The sequence below is a fragment of the Plectropomus leopardus genome, chromosome 2 (genome assembly GCF_026936395.1).
Source record: "Plectropomus leopardus strain MGB_pleo_1.0 chromosome 2, ASM2693639v1, whole genome shotgun sequence".
NCBI classification, from domain to species: Eukaryota; Metazoa; Chordata; class Actinopteri; order Perciformes; family Serranidae; genus Plectropomus; species Plectropomus leopardus.
Genome location: NC_142177.1, coordinates 27,999,215 through 28,025,382, shown reverse-complemented (window position 1 = coordinate 28,025,382; position 26,168 = coordinate 27,999,215). Strand labels below are relative to the sequence as shown.

The 26,168-nt window shown below is 40.4% G+C and overlaps 1 protein-coding gene across 5 annotated transcripts in view; it reads right to left on the bottom strand.

Annotated features, from left to right (window-relative positions):
- Positions 1-26,168, bottom strand: part of cacna2d2a (calcium voltage-gated channel auxiliary subunit alpha2delta 2a) — a 192,004-nt gene that overhangs the window by 64,414 nt on the left and 101,422 nt on the right. For 2 of the 5 annotated variants that reach the window (XM_088089802.1, XM_088089818.1), the window contains exons 5-6: positions 11,208-11,252; positions 5,501-5,642 (exon numbers count right to left, since the gene is read on the bottom strand). In XM_088089802.1, the coding sequence (XP_087945928.1) occupies positions 5,501-5,642; positions 11,208-11,252 (187 nt within the window). The remainder of the gene's footprint in view (positions 1-5,500; positions 5,643-11,207; positions 11,253-26,168) is intronic. The other 3 variants (XM_088089811.1, XM_088089827.1, XM_088089834.1) reach the window with 3 other exon arrangements.

Sequence of the window (26,168 nt, the reverse complement as noted above, 5' to 3'; positions counted from 1 at the left end):
AAACAGCAATCGGACAGTCAAGTACAGGGCAGAGTGGTAATCATGGCTGTGTTGTGAATGTGTGAGTGTGTGTGTGTGTCGGGGTGGGGGGGGTTTAATCGCTCCATGCAAAACATTTAAGCTTTGCTCTTTCATCTGCACAAAGTTAGCCAGTCCTCGCCATTCATTTCTGATAACCAAGTTTCTCACTGCGCCTGACTACAATAGCAAACTGACAACATGACGTTAGGCTGCCAGAAAAGGCACCGCATGCAGCGGATTTAAACTTCAAATTCAATGAAAGGGCTTCCCACATTCACTGGTGGTTTTCTTTATTCCCTGCTGGGAACAGTGGCTGCTTATTCTCACACAAACACTAATGTAGTCACACACCAATGTGCACACTATATACACACACATAATTGCTACCTTTTCGAAGAGGCTGATTTACAACCTTCTATATTTTCAACATGTTATAATGGACATGCAACTGTGGAATGACCCAATCTGGATTAGTATCCTCTATCTGCCGTATGAACTCGGTCCAATTACCAACGAGATTCCACTGAATTTACAAAATAGTCGCCAAAGAATAATTTGTGTATTCCCTCGCTGTTTTCATGCTTATTTTTCAGTGATTATTTTAAAGATTATATTCCCAGAGCCCTTCCTCCGCAATTATTCAGCAAATCCCTGCCTCTTTCTCACCATTTCTGCAACATTTGCTCTGGGAATAAAACCTCCGCTGACGACACCACCCACATCAATTTATCCCTCTGTGGCTGTGTTGCGATGTCCATTCCGTAATAAGCAACGATAATTAGAGGAAAACTGTATGAATGTTTGACCTAAGCTAATTAGAAAGTTTGCAGACTTGGCAGCAGGAATCAGCAGTGGGATAATGAATCATAAAATGGTTCATTACTGCGCTCAGGGAACACTCTCAATCTCAATAAACGGACATGGGGCCTAGCAGACAAATCAAACCAGGACGTATGCACCGCCTCATTTAGTTGCTGAAAGGATCACAATAAAAAAGAGAAAAAAAAGAAAATGCTTTTTTTTTTTTTTTTGCTCTAAATGGTTTCTATTATTAAAGTGTCTCCCTCCTCTCACCCCTCTTTCTTTCTATCTTTCCTTCTATCTGTGTCTCTTCCCGTCCATCTCCAAGGACACCCATTCTGCTGTGAATCTCAATTCATGCTGCTATTTTCTGGAAAACAGTCAATTTATTCAATGCATTAACAATGTCTACAAATCAAAGCAGCAACTCAGTGCAAACAAGTGCTAATAAACAACACTTGAGAATTTCACAACTGTTGAACACCATGCTGTACTTTAGACTGTGCTCCATTCTTCCTACACTTTTCTTTTCTCTGCCTTTCCTCCGGCCTCCCCCTGAGGAACGAGCGCTGAATCTACCCACTCACACTGCTTCTTTTCTGCTAATCCTAAACCCACAGATACTATACTGTAGATCCAGACCTCTCCAGACCCAGAGGACAACAATCCGCCCACATTAGTTTCCTCAGACATCCTCTCGGAGGCACCCTGCAGGCTCCTGCTGCTGGGACCGGAGCAGAACATGACACACAGATAATAATCCCCCTTTCACCATCTCACTAAAGTAAACGCAGCTCCCATGACATAAAGTTGATGTAAATGCATATATAGTATAAACATACATATATATCCTGTTCCTGAGTACGCGCTCTAAGATGCTGCACCTTTGATTTGAGCCAGAAAAAAACTGCCATGTTTGACTAGTTTTTCTTATATTTGTGCCACTTTGTAAACTCCAGCCCGTGTGGGCTCTTCCAGTTGAACAGAATGAGCCTGGCTGATGCAATAATACCTGTTACTGTGAGTCTAAATTTTGCCTTAGTAAGACCTGGTGGAGCACGAGATTTGTCCCTGGACAGACAAGCGGTTTAGGTTGTTTGAGACACCCTTCAAGTTTTTTCAGTACCACCTGCCAAAAAGGTAATACCATGGGACAATGCCATAGAGCATGGAGAAATGTGCCCACATTTTTGTTACATTTCCATTATTAATTGTTCTGAACTCATGATGGACAGTTAAAAAAACAGGTTTAAAATCAATGCTGCTGAACCAGCGATATTGGCATTTTTATTCCACACATTCTTCTTTAAAGTCTAAACCCGGTTCTCATATGACGCAAAATGCAAAAATATTGATATTCATATCTACCAAAGGAAAAATGACATTAAGGACATACAATGTAAAATCTTGTACCTAAAGATAAATATAATAAGGCTATAACATGATTATAACTTATCTTCTTTGTATTGCTAGTGGCAGGGCGCAGCAAAATGACTTAAGTACTCTGCAAACCATAAGATATGGTGAGAAAGCTTAGCTGGTATCAGTGTATCAATTCTGTGGAAAATGAGTATTGAAATCATTTCAGACATTCAGTGTCTATTAGGCTGCAACCTCCAGGGCTGAAAAATAAAGTCAATGCCCAAGTGACAAAAACTGCAGTTCCTTGAATGGCCACTAGAGGCTGGCTCAAAAATAAACTCAATACCTACAGACCGCCATTTCAAAACGCCTAACTTTACAGCAGAAATAAACACATTTACAGCCTGGTAAGAAAAAGAGTTTGTGTCTCTAAAGCAAATTACAACAATCATTAAGACTGTACAGGTGTTTATATGAAGGCTTAAAGTTATGTATTAGGGCGGGGCCGCTTGAGCAAGAGGCTGTCTCCAGTCTGTAAGACAGATCAACCCACTCTACAGCTCCACCCTCTCATCCAAATATGGCCACTTCAGTCTCCAAAAAACCAAGATGGTGTGAGTTGAAATGCCGAACTCTATACTCTACCATACCTATTTACCAAATTTCACCACTAGGTGTCACACTTGACTCAGCCGCTGCTGCTAAGCGGAACATAAAGACATCATGTCCCAACAGCAAAGCGTTTACTGCAAATGGCTCCAAAAAACAAACCAAGACAGCAAAATGCCAAACTTGAAGTTTCAAAACAATGGGTGACATCAAAGTAGCTATGTCCATTGTTTTATATAACGTATGGCATCAATATGTAACAATAAATTGATATGTTTGACACAATATCACTAGCTGAGAGTTCAGTCAGAAATGTAGCTGTGTTATGCAGGTAGCAGCTACTGTGACCTCAAGCGGACATGAGGAACGGCTACAGGGGTATGGTGAGCTTACCTTTTTTTTTACTCCACTTACTCTTTCCTTTTTTTGTGTCATTTTCTGACTTATAGTCTTCAGCTGCAACTGAGGAATTTACCACCTTGCACAACTCCACAAAAGCCACAAAAGGCTCCATACAGCTTTTTTTCACAGATGCAGTCGTACGCCACGAGAACTGTAAACAGACTTTGATGTGTAGAATCAGTGGCGCTCCCCTTAAGCTTTGTCTACGTTGCACTGCACACCGAACATCACAAAATGGATGTTTCTAACACCAACATTTGTGCCTGGGACATTTGGTTTGGTGGCACAGCGTCTTTTAAAATGACATTACATTAGGGCAGCAACATGTTGTTCAACACTCTTTATTTATCAGCAACAACTAAAACATGGCACACATGTTCATAATGGAGTTGGCACAAAATCTGCAATTGGCAATCTCAGCACAGCAGACCGCGCAATGGGAGCTAACTAAACAACATCAATAGTAAACATTTTCTACAGAAGAGAACCGAAAAAGCTAATTCCATGCACCGCACCACTCCACTCCTCTAGTCTCCACCAGGCTCAATCGAGAGGCCTTTATTCTCTGACTCATATCTTCAGACAGGGGAACCAGAGCTGGCACAAAATGGCTGCGGGAACAATGTGCAGGCCTGATTGCTCTATTGTGAGTTAGCTGTGGCCTTTGACATCTCCTCCCGAACCAAGAGTGTCTAATTCTGACAAGATTTGTCTGGAGACACAGCTGGAGGGCATTGTCACAGACAGGTGCCATACACTGCCTGTTCAACAAAGAGGGCGAAGAGCTAGACAATAACAGAGAGAGAGAGAAAAAAAGAAATTGCCACTGTGAAAATGGCTGTCTGTCTGCACATGCTCTGGTTTTTGAGTCTTTTAAGAGGCAGGCAGAGAGTGTCCAAAGGTTAGAGGTGGATAACAGAGGGAACATGCCAAGCGAAATCAGAGTCCCGGAAGGTACATGTGTTCCCTTTTGTCCATTTGGCAGCTGCAGACTAAGGATGGTGTTATGTCCGCAGGGCAGCACGGTGCCAAGCAGGAAGGGCAGGGTCCACGAGCGGGGGAGACCATGCCCACGCAAAAAAGGAAAAGAAAAAAAGAATACAGTACAGATCTGGTGAGAGACCGTCTGTCATCTAAAATCATGTTAGTGTGCTAACATGCTGGCTGATACAAAAGGATGGAGAGTTCAAGCTAACATACTGGGAGAGGGGAGAGGTCAAGTCAAATCAGGAGACCGTCTTCTATCTACAGACCAGGGGTGTGTATGGAAACCAGGAGAAGACATCTTGGTGCACGTATGATACAGGTAAACCTCTATTTCTGTATAACATTTAAGAAATTAACTGGTTTTTACCATAGCCCTGCACATATTTGAGATCATTCAGCAGGAACGCTTTAAAGAGCGGGTTAATATGCATTCTGCGTTCTTATCTGGGTTTTTCAAACGGTAACCCTCACTCAGCCATTAGCAGATAGCTCTGATGACGACTGCAGCGGCGATCACTAATAATAATAAGTTCTTCGCCTGTGCCCTGGTTTCAATTGTTGTTTCATCTCTTGGTACAATATTTTTCAAATATATGTCCAAAATATATGTTTTAAGTATTTAAATTTCAAAATCCCTCACTTTTGTCTCCTTAGAAAACAATGATATATATTTCATGACTAATACTGCACCCAGGGCATACTTGAACATTTATTCATTTAACTATGATACACTACCTGACCCCTACCATCATATAAAAGCACACTTGACAGTTAGCTTGTGGTTCATGGTGGAGTTCGTGGGTATTGAGTCGTGTTTTAAAATATCAGTTGGCAGAAAGACTTCCAAAAGAGTCTGGTAGAGATCGACTGTATTCATTTTTCCCTCATCCTCTGCCGTATGATCTCAACAACACAGGTGAGAGAGGTGCGGGTGAACAGTCTTCTACTACAGCTCTGTTTCTTTGTGATTCTTCAGAAACTTGTGCTTGTGGTGCCATGGCCTTGTTGTGGTTATTGATTTATTTGTGTGAAATGTTTTTTTTTTGTTTTTTTTTTTAAACACTATTCACATTTTTGGCCACATAAAGGAAATGCAGTGTGTGCTCATTAAACAGTCAGTATGGGCAGTAGGGCTCATTTTTAACTGTAGTGGTTAGCACAATAAACTCAGTTGTTTAGCAGTTCTCTCATTTGTGTCACAATTCTACCAGAGCACTCTGGTGTTAACCAACATTATTATGCTGCATATGCAGAACCACTCACTCGATTACATTTCCACCACGACACTCATAAAGAAAGAGTATTCTTGTTCACTTACAGCCTTTGTATATGTCTGTAGGAATCTGGACCGCACTGGAAGAGAAGTTGACCTTGTTTTTAAAATTGGGATCATCCACAAACTCCAGCTCCAAAGACGTCGAGCTCTCCAGCGGGTTCTCCTCCTCTCCATCTTCCGCCTGCTGACACACACATGCACACACACACGCACACAAATCTGAGTGAGCATACAAATAAAAACACTAGAAAAGAAGGGAAACGTGTAAATATAGCACCGTATTCTGTCACCTCCCATATTGTGCCTTTAAAGTGCCCATCTGTGGCTCTGGTACATACAGTTTTTATAACAGTTTATTATTATTTAATCTCTCTTTCTGACTCACACATAGAGTTTCACAGCATTTAGATAATGTTTAGCACAAAAAACAGCAATTATTCCACCTCTTGTCTGCCTTCAGATTTAGGTGGCTCTATACTCTCCCTCTCATCAGAGAACAACAGCAGGTATCAGAGCAGACACCAAACACAGAGTCATTAGTAACCAAGATGACTATCACAGACACATGAGGTGCCATACAAATTAACCCCAACAATAACTAGCAACCAACACCACTTAATCACACCTTTAACTACCATCTATTTGAATGAATGTATATTTTTTAACAGACTGTCTCCTCCCTCTTGCCCGTAACTGTTTTAAACAAACAAAGAAACAAACACAAAAAGTACTAATGCTGCATATTTCTAATATGTTTTGTCATTTTAACAACTTCTCAGCGTGGCCATTGTGCACAGTGAGAAAGCCTGACACACATATTGCATTAGGAAAGTGTCAGATATCAAAGAAAGCCAAAAGATAAAAGAGAAAAACTGACATTTAAGCTTTTTATCTTGATAAGTTATCAATGGAGTGCAATCTGTGCCTGTTCCCACAGGAGGAAGTGATTGTGGGATGTGAAAACAAAAATGTCAGCAAGATACAGCCCCACTCTCTGGCTCAGTTTATTGGCTTATTCTTGATCAGATTTCAGTGCATATTCTTAGACTAAAACCCTGTTAGACGCATCCTTAGAAAACAGCACAAAACTAAAACAAAACCCACATCTCTGCTCATTCTTCATGTACTCTGATTTCTAAAGAGCAAAAATTTACTTCGGCATAAATGTGCAACTGCAATGCGCACCTTTCATCCTAATAAAGCAGCCCGGGTTAATTGGATCTGACACGATGAAAACTGTTTGTTTTTTGGAGAAATTAAATCAAAACTCCATGTCCACAGCAAAAATTGATTGATGGGCCAACTTTAATTGACTATTAAAATGCAATTACAAGCTGTTGTTGGGACGAGCGGGGGGGATAGTTGTGCTAAAGTCCCACTGAAAGTCAATATACGGAACAATACAGTGTTATGACAGAGACGAGCTAAGGAGAGACATGACCATAGAGAAACACGTTAGGACATAGATGTTTTCTGAGACACACCTGGTCAGGGTCTCTGCAGACAATTAAACTGAATGCTTTTTGGGATCTTTTCAATAGAATATTTAAACAAATTTACAACAGATTTTTGGAGAAATTTTCTTTTTCTAATTCAAGCATTACAGTATGGTATAGCAGACCTGTGGTCCTGAGCCTGGGTACATTTTATGTAGGAATATGATTATTAGAGTGAGTTGAGTTAATCTACATTTTGCCCAAAGACGTAAGTAGAAAGTAAAAAGACATTAATATTTTCAGTAGTACAGTTAATGACTGGTAACATCAGAAATTAAGACTTTCACACAGAAGAGCTTGGCTCATTTTGAAGAAAAAAAGAAGAAAAGAAATATAAACCGTATCAATGTTTGTGGCAAATACAACCTCACAAATTCAAATCTGAAATGATATAATGATTTAGAAATTTAGAAAAATTAAATGTAAATGAACCTTACAAATAGCACTACTTTCTCAAAAAAACAAAAAGGTTAAAAAGTGATAGAGCTGTAGGACTTATCTATATTTTGTGAGTCACAAGTTGGAGGTGTTTTATTATGAATCACCAGACAGCTCATGTGGATGACTGAGAGGTTGTGAGACAAGAACTGGCTGTTACTTTCGCTTTATTGGAAAGCCTCCTCGTATAATGCAAGTTGGATGTGATGTCTTTTAGTCAGTTCTAGTCCAGGACTTTGTTGAGAAAAGACTGCTTGCCTTTTTTAAGCCTACACCTTTGGGACCTGACCTGAGGCTGCAATCTGTCAACCACAAGGCTAAAAAGGTTTAAGACTTTCCTCCTTTTATACTCCTTAAAAATACATTCAGTAACTAGCAGTTAACCAGTGTTATATTATCACTGTTAAAGTGGTAATATAATATTTTCCAGCAGTTCCATTTCAGTTTGGGGTTTTTATTAATATGTCTTACTTTGTAAGAGTTGGAGGAAAGAAGGAAGGACTGAGGCAAAACTAAACAGGGCTGCAGCTCTCCAAGCAAGAGAAAATGTTAAAATTGATGATTGTTTCCAGGTCATATCTGCTTTTAGCTTGATAATAAAATCACACAACTCTGAGAGCAATTGTAATGATATGAAAGAATAAAAATGCAATAAAATGTACTGCTGACTACAAATGCTAGCAATTAAAACTAACAGTTGTGCCCGTGGCAGAAGACTGCATGGAAATGATCCAAACTGATACTTTAGATTAATGTTGATTTAGTGCAGATTGTTGGTACAGTTTGAGTTTGACTCTCCGTTAATAGTAAACCTGATTAGGTTAGGGATGCTGGCTTTTCAGCAGCACTAACTGTGGGGTTGAGGTGTTTGTTTATCATACAGTCTGACACTAATTCTGTCAATGTCGGGCAGGGAGGGATTTTTTCCCCCTTCTACAGAAGAGCCCAATCATAATTAACCAAGGCAGCGTCTAATTAGGAGCTGAATAAATCCACGCAGGAAAGACTGATTGGTTCATTTTCTTCAACCATCCACCACCTGTTTTGCTCGATTCATTACCCAATTTGTTAATTTTATCTCCCCGTTCTCGAGGTTTAATTAAAGGCTGAAGAGGCCAGAGATGACATTTTGAAGATTCTTTCATTCCCGCCTTCAGTCAACCAGGGCTAACCTCAAACATGTCACTTAAGACCCTGCATATGTTTGTGTGTGTGGGTGGGTGGGTGTTTATTTGAAAGACTGCATGAATGAGGAAGATTAAAAAAAAAACAGGCCTTTAAACAAACAAGGATTCCTTCAGAAAAAAAATTACAACTGGTGAATAGTTTAACATATTAAACTATATACACATAAATGTAAAATGCCACAACTGAAGGCACAAAAAATATGTTATATTTTCATTAGGGATGCACCAACTGTAATGATGTTCTCAGCAGAACATCATTGCATTTACCAACAGGTCGATGGCAGTCAATGCGAATATCGGCCGATATCAATGTTTAGACAATAAATTGGTGCACTAAGAATCACATATGTGATAATCATATTATCATATTTGATTGTAATCCTTAAGGTGTATTAGCACCCTGGGTACATGACTGACTATTTGATCATGTAAACCAAAATAATTTCACTCTGGACTCTTTGTCTGCTCTGTTGAAGTGTACACTGCAATCTTTTGGGGGGGATGAGGCGTGTGGGGGCTGATATTGTCTGTAGTTTTAACCAACTTCATAATAGTCATAATATTGTTCAACTTGCATAACATACAACATTAAAATATGTAAGACAAAGAACCAAAAGGAGGCAGGTCGGTAGCTGAATAGGAAAAATAAAGTGCGGTTCACACATGCTTTGACACATTGAACAAAAAAAGAATTATCACATTGCACTTTTATATCAAGGGTACAGTGACAAGAGGAGAAGTTAGCAGGGTGTAGAGTACAGGATAGGGAACAGAGGAGACAAGGCTTGGATAAGAGAGCCCACCAATCACTTACCTTTTATACCACTGAATTCTTATCGTATCTCCCTCATAGTAGAGATCATTAGTACACGTAGAGCTCATTTTCAGTCCAACGGCAAAGCCTTAATTGAACCGGGTCATCGTGGAGGGAATCATAATTCAGATCTGGGAGAACTGGTGGGCGACTGTTGTGGTTGCAGGAATGAGGAATGACCTCTGACTGACCTCTGCCACTGTCTTTTGGGTGGTTGTGGGGTTGGTGAAGTGGGGGTCAGGGGTGTGTCACCGGCTTGGCCTCAGTGTGCCATGTTAATGATGACTGATGTTCTCCAATTAGATGTGCTGACAGGCCCTAAAGCGCTGTGTCATTAATCACAGGAGTGGCGTGCACAAAGAGAAAATCACACCATGATTTATGGCTCCTCCGCCTCACTCTCTTCCCCTCTCTATCTCACTCTCTTCCCATCTTTTTGTGCTTTGGTGATCTAGGGGGCGATTCTTGCACTCCTCCTTGAAACTTAATCAATCAGCGGACACGGGCGCAGAGTGTGACCTATCCTGAGCAAGAACTGCAGCCAGAGAGGAGGTGGCGGTGACTTGCAGGGCTTTTCTGAAGGAAACAGTGTACCTTGCCTGCAGAGCTTTCTTTGAATGTCATTCATATTCTGCAATATGAATGACACAAATGATAAAAATGGTTTCCTGGTGTATGAAATTGTGATATACTTTTGGCGTGAGGTGTCTTGATGGCAGTGGACGAATGTAACTAAGTACATTTACTCAAGTACTGTACTTAGGTATGAATTCAAGGTACTTGTACTTTATTTGAGTATTTCATTTTCACGCCACTTTTACTCCACTACATTTCAGAGGGAAATATTGTACTTTTTACTTTGCTACATTTATCTTACAGCTTTAGTTACTTCACAAATTAAGATTTTTGCATAAAAAATATAAGAGGGGTTTCTAAAATATAATGTTTGTTGTAAATTAAATCACCAAACAGTTAATACAAGTACAGTTGCAACAAGTACTTGATTAATAAACCAGTCAAATTGCCATCTATTTCAATTATATAGTTTTGAGTTTTGGTGAGTGTCATTTTTAGTATTGTTTATAACTTTTATTGATGTTTTTTTTCCTTGTTTCAATAATCTTGAGCTGGGTGGGGGGCAGATAATAATAGATTTTTGGGGAGGATGTTTTTCTCCTTTTTTTTTTATTGTTTTTGAAGTTTTGTGTATTTTTTCTATTATTGTTTCTAAATGTTGATCTTTCTGAGGTGTATTAGTCTTTTTTGTTTGTTTTTGTTGTTTTATTTTTTGCATTGTGTAATTTTACTTTTAATACTCTAAGTACACTGTCATGATCATACTTTCTTACTTTTAATTTAGTACCATTTTCAATGCAGATCTTTTATTTGTACCTGATTATTTTCAAAGGGTGGTATTAGTACTTTTACTTTAGTAAAGGATCTGAACACTTCTTCCACTGCCGCTTGATGGGTGCAGAGATCTAACAACCGCAGGTCTGCCGTCGTCACAGTTAGAGCGGGGAGGGAGAAAACTCTGGAAATAAGACTGGGGGAGGACAGCTGAAGTCACTGTCACATGCACGTCGGCCTGCCCCTGCTCTGTCACACCAACTCACCATAAAGCAGTGTCACCTCACTAACACACACAGACATCCCAGGGGCCTGCGACCGGAGGGGTTGGGTGAGGGGGCATCAACACAGGAATCCGGGGGAAGAGACGGGGTGGGGTTGTGCAGGACAGGGTGGCAGGGGTAAGTGGGTAGGATTTGGGGTTTAAGGCAGGCAGACGGGGGTGCAGTCTGTACTGTACTCACATAGTCTGAATCCGCTTTGGAATCGTAGTATGAAATGGCATTCTCCTGTGCAGAAAAGAAGAGTGAAAAGACAGGTGATGAGAGAAGATATAGCAGTGTCTATATCAGCCCCCAAGTCCTGGCGGTGGTAAGCTAGAGAGAGCCATGGTTATATTCAATCACACTGTTCAGCATGAGAATATAATCAGCATCACAGAACACAGGAGGAGTAGTGTGATGTGGAATGACAGTCATGAAAAGGCGGGCAGGCAGCTGTAGAGAGATATCAGAGGATGTAATGCGTCTGGGCAATAGAGTGCCCCAGGAATGACATTTTTCTGTAGGCCAACCCGGAAGATAACGGCGCTCTGGTTCCCTCGTCAAAAAGCCCATTGGACTTTTCCATTGGATTTTGGAAGATTGCAGAATGTAAGCTCTGTGGTAAACACAACACTGATGAGACTTAAATGTTTTGTTCAGCAAGATAATCTTCACAAATGAAGACCACTTTCAGGATTTTTGAGGCCTAAATGTAATCGCCATAAGTAAAAAGCTATTGCTAAGCTTAAACTACACTACGGTCACATCTCCACTGCACCTGCACCACCAAGGCTATAAAGTTGCATTTGGCATGGCTACATGTGATGACGTTCTGTAGTCTTATTTAGCTACTTGTTAGCAACCACCATGTAAAAGCTTCAAAGTTTGTGAGTGGGGTATTCACTGACGTATTTTATGTTGTAGAACAAAATGTTCAGCTTGTGTTAACCACAGATCTTATTTAAAACAAAATCAAAAAACAAAACAAAACATCGACTTTTAGACGAGGGAACTGGAGGTGCTGAAATGCTAATTAATTTCCAGGTTTAAGGACTCATTTCTGAGGTACTCTTTGCTTGTGTTAATAAGATGTAATGTATGTGGCACATGTTCAAACTTGTGTTAAAAAACACCGTAGGAACATTTTTATGTGTTGTGGAAAACTTGAACAAAGAATTCAGCTGTTGTATGCAGTGAGAGGAGAATAAACTCAAAATACTACTCTCTCTGGGAGTGTTATCGACCTCCGCTGGCTGTGTTTTCAGTCGAGGAAAACAGCTCTCACAAAAGGAAAGAAACAGGAAAAGGAATAAGGAAAATAATGCAAATTATGCTATTTTGTTACACTGTCTTGCTCTAATTACATACTGAAGTTACCAGTCACCAGCCGAAGCCCAAGATTTCAGCCCCTCGTCACCAAGCTCCTGGCCTTTACCCCGAGCAAAGAACCCCATACCCCCATAGGCTCTTAGCCTCCCCGCTGTCCTCTTCTCCTCTGAACTGGCGTCCTTATCTCCCGTAGAGGCAGGCGAGAGGGCGGGCAGGGGTTGCATGCAGCGAGCAGCGTCCGTGGGGCCTGCCTCATTATCATGAAGAGGCTGGCTAAGGACGCGCTCTCAAGGGCAGCACAGTGACTGACTCGCCCTCACTGGAGGAGTAGTCATGGTCTGATGGGGGGGGTGACAGAGACAGAGAGAGTCTACTGTACAGGTAGTCTTAGACACGACTTACCCAGTTGGACTTATTTTCTATCAATTCGCACGCTTTCACCGTTTTGCTCTTCGCTGTTTTCATTTCCTGCTGTCTCACACACATGCTGTTCTCTGTTCGTTTAGCTAATTCAGAAACACAAACACAAACACAAACACACACACACACACACACACACACACACACACACACACACACACACACAACCTATATGCACAAGTATTTTCTGTCTCTGTCAGCCCCCATCCTTCTCTCAGCTCCCTTCGGCGTGAGAGCCTCTCTATACACCACGACCGGGGTCTTGGCTGGCTTCCAGTGCTAATCAGAGAGTCAGTCATCAGCTCAGCTCACTCCCTAACAACCCACCAAAGAAATGCAGTATGATCAAAACTCGCACTGACACCAAACATGGGGGCCGACCAGCCTGGACACAGCTTGTGTCTTTGGGTAATAAGCGTGGACAAGATAGAGGAGGAGCAGAATCTGCCCCCCTGACACATCTCAACTTACCAGCACTCGCTCTGCCTCCCCAGCTCTGTCAGAGAGATCAGGAGCGAAAGAGAGGAGCTGAGTGGAGGGATCAGAGCGGATCGTTCAGGGAGTACTTTGGGTTAAGGTGGAGGGTTAGTATGGAGGCTGAGGTCGGGGTGATATGAAGGGATGAATTGAGAGGAGAGAGATGGGTGGTGGTGGTGGTGGTGGTGGTGGTGGTGGTGGGTGCAGTGGGGAAAGAGCTGCCAGGGCTAAAAATAGCCCGTGCCTCTGCAGAGAGAGAAGAGACAGAGAACGAGTGAGACTGTGGCAGAGCAACAGTGTTGTTGTGTCTGCCAGCAGGATTGATCTGGAGCCCAGTCCTGCTTAGACTGGTCCCTCGCTTCTAAAGAGTTTACTCTCACTACTGCGGCATTACAACTCATTATTCAGGACTGCTTCCTGTAAATAAACGCTTGGTTCCTTGCACCCGAGGGACACCGTCCAGCAGCTTTACTCAAACAAATAATACACTCAAAAAAACATAACACACATAACTGAGGAGAGAGTTTAGTGAGAGGTTCAACACTGTAGCTTGCTGGCTAACGCTTCATTACACTGTTAGTTTGTATCCATCCCATATTATGGCTTTTTATTGCAAATAATATCATTCACAGTGTGATAAATCAAAGGGAAAACCTGAGTAAATGAGCAGAGAAACATACAGAATGACTGCAGATCATCCCATACAGACCACACGGGGTCACTGAACTGATTTGATGAGCATGAAATTTTTGTGAATCATATGCTATCCTATCCCTCTAGAGGAGTCTCACAGACAAGCAGATTATATGCAAAGGAACATTGAAGCTGTTCCGGTGGAACCTGTCTAACATGTTTTAGGTGGGTTTTTCCTTTTATTTGCCATCTACCTGTCATTGGTATCCTGTCTGTTTGCACAGCTGGACAGCTGTGTTTACTTTACTGCACCCTCACCCTATACATATCACTTACACTTGCTGAACCTTCACAGTGAGCAGTAATCAGCACAGTACATCCTTAACATCAGTAGCATTAATATACTTGAGCAAGTTTTGTATGTATAGTTTTGTGTAGTATAGTTATAGTTAGTAATAGTTTACTTTCATATAGTATAGTATAGTAGTATAGAAAAGTATAGTATAGTACAATTTTGTATTCATATAGCAGAATGTAAACATGTAAGAAATTACTGTAACTGTACATATAATCTGTTACTGTTGTTGTACACATCCACATACTGTACATAATCATCCAGTCCATGTATATCCATTTAATATTGATTTCTTTGCACCAACTATGTAGTTTAACACTTGACTTGCAATAGACGTTTTATTTATTTATTTTTTGTCATTGGTGCTTTTTATATCTAAACTTATATAATGTTTATAAATACACCCATTCTTTCACATAGTTGTGCAGATTATAGTCTTGTCTATTCTTTACCTTTACTTGTTCAGCTTTCTTCACATTGTTTCTAGTTGCTATGTCTATTTCTGTGTAAGCTCAAGAAGCAAAAAGAAAAAACAGTCAAATTCCCTTTATGTGTATACACACTCAGCTAATGAAGGTGAATCTAATTCTAAATGGGTTAAAACACACACAGTAGTAGTTATAAGCAGGTTACTGAAAATGTATATTTTAATTAATGTAAAGCAACTACAACTTGTATGAATTTCATATACTCAAGTGCCCACATGGGAAGTTATAGTTGTTCAAAAATACAAAAATAAACATTTCTATCTGCTTTTAATAAATATACTAAATGTTTATACATTGCTTTTAAATGCTAATGTAATGAATAAGACTGAAAAGATGCAGAGCAATCAGGGGGTGGGGGCGATTTTGTAAAATCAAGCTTTTATCTGGTATTCAAAGAAGACTGGGCAAATGAAAGATTTTTTACTGGATTTCAAATAGTAATTTCTAACAATACCTAAAGTACTACAAAGTAAAATACAATTTCTTTGTAACCATTGCTTCATTTCAGATAACACATAAATGACACATTTGTTGACTTCTGAAATATTAAAATAAAACCTCTAAACATAGTTATTTGAGCAGTTAGAGTTAAACCGATCTAACTCATGAGCAACCTCTGCCTCCAACCACACACTCCGGCACACACCACATAGACATGCACAGAAGAGGTGGCTCCGTGTGGACGAGTCAGAGGCCACCATGACCCTCTGAGCAGCCCCCAGGGGCAGCATGGCCATCTGCTGCGGCTGGTCACAGGTCTCTATGGGCTCAGGGTCTGGGTTAAACACACATCTGATACAACACCAAGCCAGCAATTATCCCACATGCATATCTCTCAAAATGTGCACACATACCAGAGTTAAACTCATACACAGTCTTTATGCATTTGTTAATGTACATAGAGAGCGAGTGAGCGCTCAAGGCCCGAGTGTATGCGCTCACACGCCACGTGAGCGTAAAAGAAACACACAAAGTCTGAGAAATTCCCACTGACACAAAGTGCTATCAGTAAATTAAATCTATCATGCTGAGTGGACCAACAAATTCCAAACAGGAGACAAACACTGAGGTCAGGTGATGATCTCCAGCCCCTCCCTTACATCAATCTTCCTGCACTCATCTCCTTCCCTCTCCTCACCCTTATCTCGATCTGCTTCCTCTCTCCTCCCTTTGCCACATCTCTCCTCCTCCTCCTCCACCCTGCCCTGTCTTATCTTCATCTCTCCCAATCTCTCTATCCTCAATACCAGCCTCCTCTCGCCAATTTCAGATTTCAGCAAAAGCAGCGGCGCGTAGGTTAGATGCCTACTGTTGCTATAGAAACCGCCCCTCTGCTCTAGATTACAATGTGACTTTGTCTCCTCGCCAGGGCTACAATGTCTGCTCATTTTTATGTCTGACCAGATACATTCCTGCCTATCTTTTGTTTGTCTGTACGCCTGTCACTCTTTCAGACTATGAGGTTGTTCATCTGCCAGCGTGTTTTCTTGTCATCGCTGCATGCTGTTATTTTAATGTCACCCACCCATGGCTTGTAGTTATACATTCAAACTTCAAAAAATCTGCTGTCAAGTGAAGGTCGGAGGAGCCTTTTGAGCCCCAAAATTTCATCATATGCGAGGAGGACCTTGACAGATGATTTATCCAGTAAAGCACGGGGCCGAGTTAACAGTGTGCGATTGAAAAATGGCTGCTACATAAAGGCTGTCATATGTAGGGGTACATGTAATGACGGAGTGTGGTCGCTTGGACTAAATCTTTTGAATTCTGAATCTGTGAGCTCTCTCAATGGGCCGACTGAGACAGGTTGACATTTGAGCGTGAGACAAGCGCTCCATCATGGGTGGGGACAGATTACAGTCATATTCATATCTCCTCTGGACACCTGCTAATGATTTTATAATTACAGAACACACTCTGTGCCTCCGCCGTGCCCTGGGGTGTGCACACAAACACGCACAAACGCACACACACAGCATCTTTCACATACACACACGCGCGGTGCACCTCTCTCCTGGCCTCGATAGTCTAGCAATCATTCGTAGCACCAGTTTCCCTAATGGAAGCTGACATTATATCAAACACAATAAAGGATTTCATTTACTGCTCTTCATTAACCCACACACATCAGCCCATAAGGTACACACCGACACACAAACCTGCGCGCGCACACACACACACACACAGCTCATTTAGTGTGAAAATGCAACCAGAATAAAGGAGGAAAAACAATGTGATTTGGCTGCAGAAAAGAACTGCTAAAGTTTGAAGCAAACCTGTTATGCAGCTATAACTCCGTTTCTTATCTCGCCCACTCCAATCTCTCCTCATGTCTCTACCTATCTCTCCCTCTGTCTTTCCATTTCCACGGCATCCTTATATCCCATCTCTACATGTCAAATGCTGTGAAACTCAAGACATTTGAACTAGATAAACACTCGCCCATATTAGCTGGTGAGACCTCTCCTGTGACGGGCGGGGATGCAATCCTCCACGCTAAGCACATAGGCTACGTTGACACTTTGACTCCAGAGCACACGTAGCGCACGGGTGCATTACAATTTACGTATGTTAAGTAAGAAATGACTGACACCTAATTTCATCTGGAGAATAAAATGTAAAGGAAAATACACACACAAGGGCGTTTGTACTGAAAGGAGACCTGTCAAAATGAAATCACAACACGCCATCAGAAATGAATTAGCTCAGCTCGTTTCCTTTAGCTCATATGGCCCACAGGTTTGCACAAGTGTTGAAACGTGAGCTCTCAAAATAAGATTTTCAAACAGAGGTAAATTAATCATAGACATGTAGACATTTGTCAGAGATCTGAAAGCCCTTTAGCCACTTTGATCTTGAATTGCAGGGGTTGTCTGTGAATAAAATATGAATTCTTGTTCTTTGGTGGAGCCTTTTTGATTCAGGGGATGTTAAATCGTATTCTTTACAGAGTGTGGGCATATTCCCTATTCATGTAAATGTGCAAAATTCAGCATTTGGACAAGAAAGGATTCTCACTTGTACCTAAATTGCACTTAAATGGGGGATCCAGCAACTAGCAGCTCCTAAGTGGTACTGAAATATAACATTTTACTGTGTAAAAGGCAGGCAGTTCAATATATACTCAGCTGCCAGTTTATTAGGTACACTGAGCTAAAACTAATGCCTTCAAACACAACAGCCGTGTAAGAAATCCTTTCTCCATGGAGGTTATAATGTTCAGTTTTGTTTCAGCTGTCACAGAAAGGTGCTGTTGCTTGATTCACTCAACGTTATCTTCATCTTGGAGACTATAGTTTGTGGTGCTGTTGAGTCGCACAGCGTTATTCTGAGAATTGAGTCTACCCTAATTAGTAGAAATGGTTAAAACAAAATAAACCTCTCCATGTAATGCCAAATTCAACAGCACTACAAACTAACAGCCTCTAAGACGACCATAAAGTTGAATGAACACCATTCAAACAGGTTCAACAAACACTGAACTTTATAACCTTCATGAAGGCATCTGTGTGTATAGCAAACACCTGATTGGCCATTAAAAGTGTTGTACCATTCAAAAAAGTTGGGACATTGAGCAAAAGTACACAAAAAACGTTCTGACACCAGCAGTGAGAGAGATAAGTATTCAACATGTCGAATTCTTCTCATTAAACATATTTTCAATACAACTATTCACATTCTATTGGACCAGACATTGGCATTAACTCAATAAAACTAAACTGATGAAGAAATCAATCCATAAAAACTCTGTGCAATAAAGTGGAAGCACACAGGAAAAAAAGTATTGAACACACTGGCTGAAATTATTAAATATTTGAACAAACCTTCTGATGCAATGCCAGCTTCAAAACACTTTCTGTATGAGGAAACTAATCTCTCAGTGTTTAGGTGGGATTTTGGCCCACTCCTCCACACAGTCTTTAAATCTTGAATGTTTTGGAGAGGCAGCTTGTGGATCTTGAGAAAGAAATGTCACTTTCAAAACTTCAACAGTAAGTGTCCTCAGTTATTGTTAAAAGAAAAGGTGATATAGCACATTGAAAACATGTCTCTATCCAAACTTTTTTGAAATGTGTCGCAGACATCAAATTCACAATTATTGTATAATTATAAAAAACAGCAATGTTTATCAGTTTGACCATTAATCATTTTGTCTTTGTACTGTATTTAACTGAATATATTTCTTAAAGTATTAACAAATTAATGCATTCGGTTTTTATTTAGGTTTAACACAGCATCCCAACTTTTTTGGAATTGGGTTACTAACTCTGCAAAAAGAAAGTTGATTGCTGGATCTCATTCCCAAGTAATATATTATTAAAAATAATATATATAATATTTAATATTTGTTTGAAGGACACTCAACAAGCAAGTATCTTTCTCCAGAATTAGATACAGCACCTTTAAATCTACTGTATCTGCTATTTATAATCAGGATCGTCGTTATTATTCAGGTAAACAAACTCACCTGGCCACAATAATGAAATAAAACAAGAATAAGAACAATAAAAATACCAACAAAGTTTAAGTGAACCTAACTCAGGACAGAAAGCATTAAATCAACATACCAGTGGTTCTCTGGTGACATCAGTGTTTTTTAAATGCACATATAAAAAGGTCACCTAGACAAGAGAAAACAAACTCTCCATAAATACATGATGAAAAAGATGCTTTCTAATATAAATAAAATGTTATTTCTTATTTTTATAACACAACAGTATCTTTGACTTTAACCTGTTGCCGTTGAAGTCACTAATTTTCCCTTTATAGCATTTTTTCTCTTTACATTTAAAAGTTTATTCGCACCTCTATCCTAGAAGGAGCCGTTTGGTACCCTGTCTCATCACTTTACAAATAAATGCAGACATGTTGTTTGAGGTGTCTGGTCTGAAAAATATGGCTGTTGTCTTAACCACTGAAGGTTACTGAAATGCCTCTTTGTAATGTCAAGTCAATAAAGAGTCAACCAGCAAACTGGAAATTAAACTGTTGGCCTGGAAGACAGCGAGAGCGAGAGAGAGCTATCGAGCTGGAGTGAAACTCAGATAAAGGAGTGCATGACGGAGGCCTTGGGCGCGGCTGCCTCCCTCTCTGTCTCTCTCTCTCTGACTCTCTCTGTCGCTCGCTCATTGGCATGCTCTGCATCTCCAGGCTTTTAAGCGATTAGGGAGCTGCTGAGACCATGGCGTCCAAGCATAGCTCCATGCAGATGTTCATTTGTATGCCAATAAACAAATGTGCCCCCAGATTAAAGCTCCAATACACAGTGCAAATTCAGCAAAGTGAATGACATTCTCCATGCACATCTCATCAATGTCTTGCTCTTCTTCAGACAGAGCGCCGTGCCTCCTCTAACTGCACGCTCACTTCAAAGACTCTAACGAAGATGGGCAGCAACCCAAGAGATAGATGAAGGAGTGAGGGAGGAGAAAAGGAGGAGAACAATTTAGAAAGAGAGACGTTTTGATTATTGTGAAATTAAGAATACATTATTTAAAAAAAAAATATTAAGGTTACACATGCCACGGTTACATTTCATGCCCCCAATTTCACCCATGAATCTGCAATTTTTGCTCTATAAATCTCTCTTTGTAAACATCCTGCAGGTCACAGAATCTTATTTTTCTCCTCTTTTCCTCCCTCTCTCTCTCCCATCGCTGCTGTGCTGTCTCTCTCTTTCAGAGCCTGACACTTCCCCCTTGGTAAAAGCAGTTAAATCAGTCTGTGAATATTCCAATCCTGCGATAACGAAAGAAGGCTTTGTCCTGCTGCACTCTGGGTAATGCTGCTCTCCATTGTTGGCTGACAGGGCTCCATTGAGGAGCAGGTTTTAACGCTGATAGCATCACCACACTGCATGGACACAGTGCCAGATAAAAAGCCTATCCAACATGACACACGCATGCCAACACCTCCCAAACAAGCCCCCAATCTGATCATCGGAGGGGAAGCAGGGAAGAGGTGCTGTAACACCAAATGAAGACAAATAAGATAAACAGGCCATGGCAATATTAACGCTATCATTGGATTCCAGAGGGATTTGATAAAGCAAATGTAATTATCCACGTTGAACATTTTTATGACATCTGTAGCCAGGGTGACCAATCACAAACAAACTGCTCGGTCAGGATGTCCCTGTCCAATCACACAGCGGCTTGGTGTGACACCAGAGCTCCACTTATCTCTGTGAAATGTTTCCAGGTTCCATTTTTCCTACAGCTTTTTCATTTCGCCGATGTTTTTCAGCCATTTTACCACTGCTAGTCCATAGAGTCCATAGAAGTCGCCACCTCCTCTTTACAGGCTGACTGAGAGTGGCCAATCAACAATCAGCACCAGCCAAAGGAAACCTGTTATTTTCGACCCCATAATCATTTCCATCAGATGCATTGCTGTCCCTCACAATGATTTTAACATTTAAATGACAAAGGGAAGCCTTCTTTAAGATATCTGCAGACAGGCACCAAGGACAGTGAGGACAGAATACAGTGAGCAAACACTAAAAAACACAGCGGGCATCTCCCCTCTGCCACAGCAAAACCAGCCTGTCACCGCTCATAAAATGACAACCCGCCCGCTCAGATGCATCACTTTACCCCAACACTTTGGTAAAATGCAACACAAGGAAGCCTCAGACGTAAAATATGTGCTTTTTTTTACTGCAGACATCTCTTTTACTTGGACAAGATAAGATGATGAGTCATTTAGTCCATAAAATCTCTGACAATAGTGAAAAATGCCCATCACAAGAGCCCAACATGACATCTTCAAATCGCTTCTTTTGTCTAACAAGCAGTCTGAAACCCAAAGATATTCAACTCAAAATGACAGAAGAGCAACAAATTGATATATTTAAGATGCTGGCACCAGCATTTTTTATAAGAATTATTTTTCAGTCTGAAATCAAAAAGTGCTGTCAGGGTGCCCTGATGGCCTATGGAGTTTTAAAGGTCCAGTGTGACCAGTATGATCTGGTGGGACATATTGGCAGAAATGGAATATAACATTCACAACTTTGTTTTCATTAGTTTGAGATCACCTGAAACAAAAATGTGTTTTTTTTGGTGCAGGTCCTCTTCCATGGAGTCCACCATGTTGTTTTACGGTAGCTCAGAATGGACAAACCAAAAACTGACTCTAGATAGGGCCATGTTTTTGTAATCTGTAACCTTACTGCTGACATGACACTGAATCCTACACACTAGACCTTTAAGGCAAAGGCCATGAACCACAACATCCTCACTTAACGCTGGCAATAGCGGTTCTACTGGGGGGGCAGTGTGTCTGTAGTATTTTGTATCCCCAAAATCTACACCAGGAGAGCAGAAATTGTAATAATTCATGCGCTGTGATAAATCAATTCCCATGTTCACATGGAATGAGTATTCTCAGCCCAGTTATTCAAAAACTTTAAGACTGGGAAATTGCATGTTTTGCTCCCCAGGATCAACTGGTCCATTATATGCGCTGGTTTTTTAAAGCAACATCAGATTGAATCACCCTGTTCCTGTTATTATCCATTAATGTGTGAATGCAATTTTAATGTTTTCTTAATGTATTATTTTTCATGTACATCTTTGACCCTGCTTTGTTTCTGAACGGCTTGTTCCAAGCACAAACTTTTCAAGATGACCAAATCCAGATAAAAATTGCTCTAAATGGGTCTACGAACAATGCAGGCTACTACCTATGTGAGGAACAACAGGTAGAATAGCCAGCCTGAGGCCACATTAAGTGTTTTTTATATGAAGAGACACAAAACAGCACAGAGGACGCAACTGTTAGAAACTTGACTGCACAATTATAAAAAATGTATAGTTATTAGAGTTAAAACTGAGTAATTTTTGTTGGATACTGAGTTATTTGGGGGATGGTTTTACGGGGACAACCCCCCCATGAAACTACTGTTTTATTTTGTCACTTTACTGTACTGAGGCTCAATAGTCTGCCTAAAGTCAACTTTATCTACTCAATCACTGTATCTGTTTAACAAATCAAGTGCTCAACAAAAATAAGTCTATATTTGACTGATTTAACAGTCATAACATTTGTCTTTTTGAAATCCACTTAAATCAAAGGTGTATCAATCCCACTAAAAAGTGTTTAACAACACATACTGAAAGTCTGATCCAGATCAAAACCATGACTAGATTACATAATCTTATCCAATTTTAGCATCCATTTTCAATTTTTGATGTAATTCAATAGCTGAAATATGAGAAGCAAGCCTATGGGGCTACCCCTAAAATCCCATGTTGCCATTATACATCTCTCCCTCCTCTCATTTGCTTACATATTTACCACCTCTAATAGAAGCAATTAAATTGCTGAAATGTTTAATGTTGATTCATTTTATGTCAGTAAACAAATTAATGTTTTATTTGATGATTTAAGCTCTTAGCTCCAAAAGGCAATAAATATTAATGTCTGAATTAAAATAAGAGAAAATATTGAAATACAAAAATACATTTCTTTTTATGACTCTGCTCTGACCAGAAGGGCCTTAAAAATAACATTTCATGGGTCTTGGCCATGTGTTGAAATGGGAAAATCGAGGTCCGTAGCATGGCTCTGTGGATTTCTCTGACTATTGATTCCCATCTCCTGTGAGGCAGGGGGATCGATCAGTGGGATTTAGACACGGGGTCTCTCTCTCAACCCTCCCTCCTGGCTAGCACGCAGCATCACAGTTGGGCAAACTGCTTCTGACTGAAAGCTTACTGACACACCAGAACTTTTCTCCTTCTCTCTGTGTTATTTTTTATCTTAGCTTTCTCATTACTTGCACAGGTACTTCAGTGCTTCTTCCATTTTGAGTCATTTTAGACTTCGCCAGTGTCCCCCTGCTCGAGTGTGGAACAGCATGAGTTTTCAAGAGGTCTCTCTTGAAGCAGCACAGGAACACTAGGGGTGAGATGTGGAGGGGAAGAAAAGAGCCACAGAAGGGGGGAGGATTGAGAGAAAGAGTTTGAGAAGGGAAGAAGAAAAAAACAGAGAAAAAGGACATTTATACCTTAGAGAGCACCACTTAAGCAAATTACAGTGGTCTGCAATCAAGAAGCTGAAAATACCAAACTGCCGGGTCACCACAGCAACCAACAGCCTGATCAAAGCTGTGAGCCGAGCAGCAGTTGATGGAAAGTGAGGGGAGGAAAGGAGAGAATACGACATAGAGATAGGAGAGCTCAGGGAAAGGGAGACAACATGAGAGTTTAAAAAGACACTTGGCCAATTTTCAAGCAGCTTTGTATCCTAACAATGTGGGTAGTTTGTGTCAATGAACTGGGGTCAACTTCCCTCCATCTAACCATGGCCTTGATCTTCTTTCTCCCCCCCACAATACCACAGGATGACGCACAACAGGTCATCTAGCGGTTTTTCATTGGCACTTGGGTTGTTGCTCAAACTACAGGCTGTACTTCCTATTTTCAGCCACCCATGCTGCCACTGCGGACACAACGAGTACAAAAGTGGACCAAGAGACAGTAAAACTAAGCAGAACTGATCGAACAGAAACCAAGATTACAGGGCTGGGTGATATGGCAAAAAATGTTATCCAGATAAAATTTTTTATCTCAGGGAATATCGACAATTATCTACCAAAACAGTCAAATCATTACGTCTATAAGTTTACAGTTTTCAGCTGATTTTTGCTCCTGAGTGAATGTTGAAGAAAACATACTGTTTACTGCAGTTTGAACCAGTGGCGACCTATGAACATGTCAAGTTTGTAAAAAAAACAAAAAGCTTTACTTTGAGTGAATTACTGGCATAGAGCTTTTAATTTGAAATGCCTTCTCTGATTATTTTCACAATAAGTTTATTTTATTGTGTTCTAGCGCAACATTTGGTTACATTTTGTGATATAAAATTAAATATGTAGAAATTTATAATGTGTGGAGCTAATGAGATCCTGTGACTGGACCAGCTGGGAACCACTACTGTAGTATATATTATTTAAGTCCCACAATTATGTCACCCACCAGCAAGAGCGTTTATTGGTCTGGTGCGGCCACTGCATTCTGGTAGTTGTAGGTTTTCTACCTATTGAGCAAAAGCATCTTTTTTCTTAGTATTCTCTGTTCATGTAAAATGCAAATGTGTTACAGTTTTGGGAGTTAAACTATGGAATAATCCCAGTGATGAGTTGAAATGATGTAGTTCTCTGTTGTGTTTTAAGAAAGTCTTAAAATGTAAAATAATTAATAATTAGAAATTACAGTAAAGATTCTTTTCATATTCATTTTCTACTGCTGATATTCTAGGACGTCTAATCTTATGGATTGTAAAGGACAGGCAAATATAAGCCTTGGGCCTTCTTAGTTACTGGATGACATTTTTGTGTGTGTGTGTGTGTGTGTGTGTGTGTGTGTGTGTGTGTGGAGGTATTTATGTATGATAACATGTGCTGGCTAAGTTGTCCATGCAAACCGGATGACTCTGATGTTTGTGTTGTGTGACCGAAATAAACACTTTTCATTCATTCTTTCATTCATTCATTCATGTAGCACCAGTTTTAGAAAGTATTTGCATCTTTCTGCTAGACAGCCAATTATTTTGTGAGGACCCTCTGTATATCAGTGAAATACTTCTTTAAGGTCTAGGTGTTTGAAAATATGGTAACCCCCCCCCCCCCCAACTGCCGTAGCTTCATATTTAACTTGACATGAGAGTGATAACGACCTTCTCATCTAACTCTCAGCAATAACTGAGCTATTCTTTTAATAAAAACACTTACATGGTTCAGAGTGCCACCTTGGCTGATACCCCATGCTTTCTGTGCCAAATACCTCAACATCTAATGAGATGAAACAGATCAGCTTTTCTTCTCAGGCCAAATAATTCAGTGAGTGGTAGGTGACTAGATGGTCACATAGTACAGTACATACTTAACAAAAGACTTTTTGTTATTGTCATTTATTGTCTTTTTAAATGTTTATTGGTGTGCTGTGGCACAGTGCATTCTTGCAGACGTAGGATTTATACCTTTTAAAAACAAAAGCGAATGCTCCAATCCTTTTTCTCTGTTTTCTGATTTCAAAAGTACTTGCATCTTTTTCCTGTAGAAAGCCTAGTTTTATCATAAGACCATCTTCCCAGCAGCAAAATGTTTCTTTAAGGTGAAGTCTGTATAGACGTAATACTAACTGATCAGTCGATCAAATGTGGCTCGATCCACACAGACACACTCAAAGCGTTCTCTTTTTTGTGTGCTAGCATCCATTACAAATGCATCTCAGCTTGGTCCACTTTCTACTGAGGCACCCACACCATCAGATACATTTGATAGGGAGGAGACTCTGCTAAATTGTATACTGTGTGAGAATTTCTCTCCACATAACCCCTCCTCATTTCTTTCCCTGCTTGTGGCGAGCAGATGGAAGTCCGTTCCATGGCTCAGGATTCAGTGATAACACTGTTTATGAGTTCCATTATGTGCTCGGCAGGCTGCGAGCACTC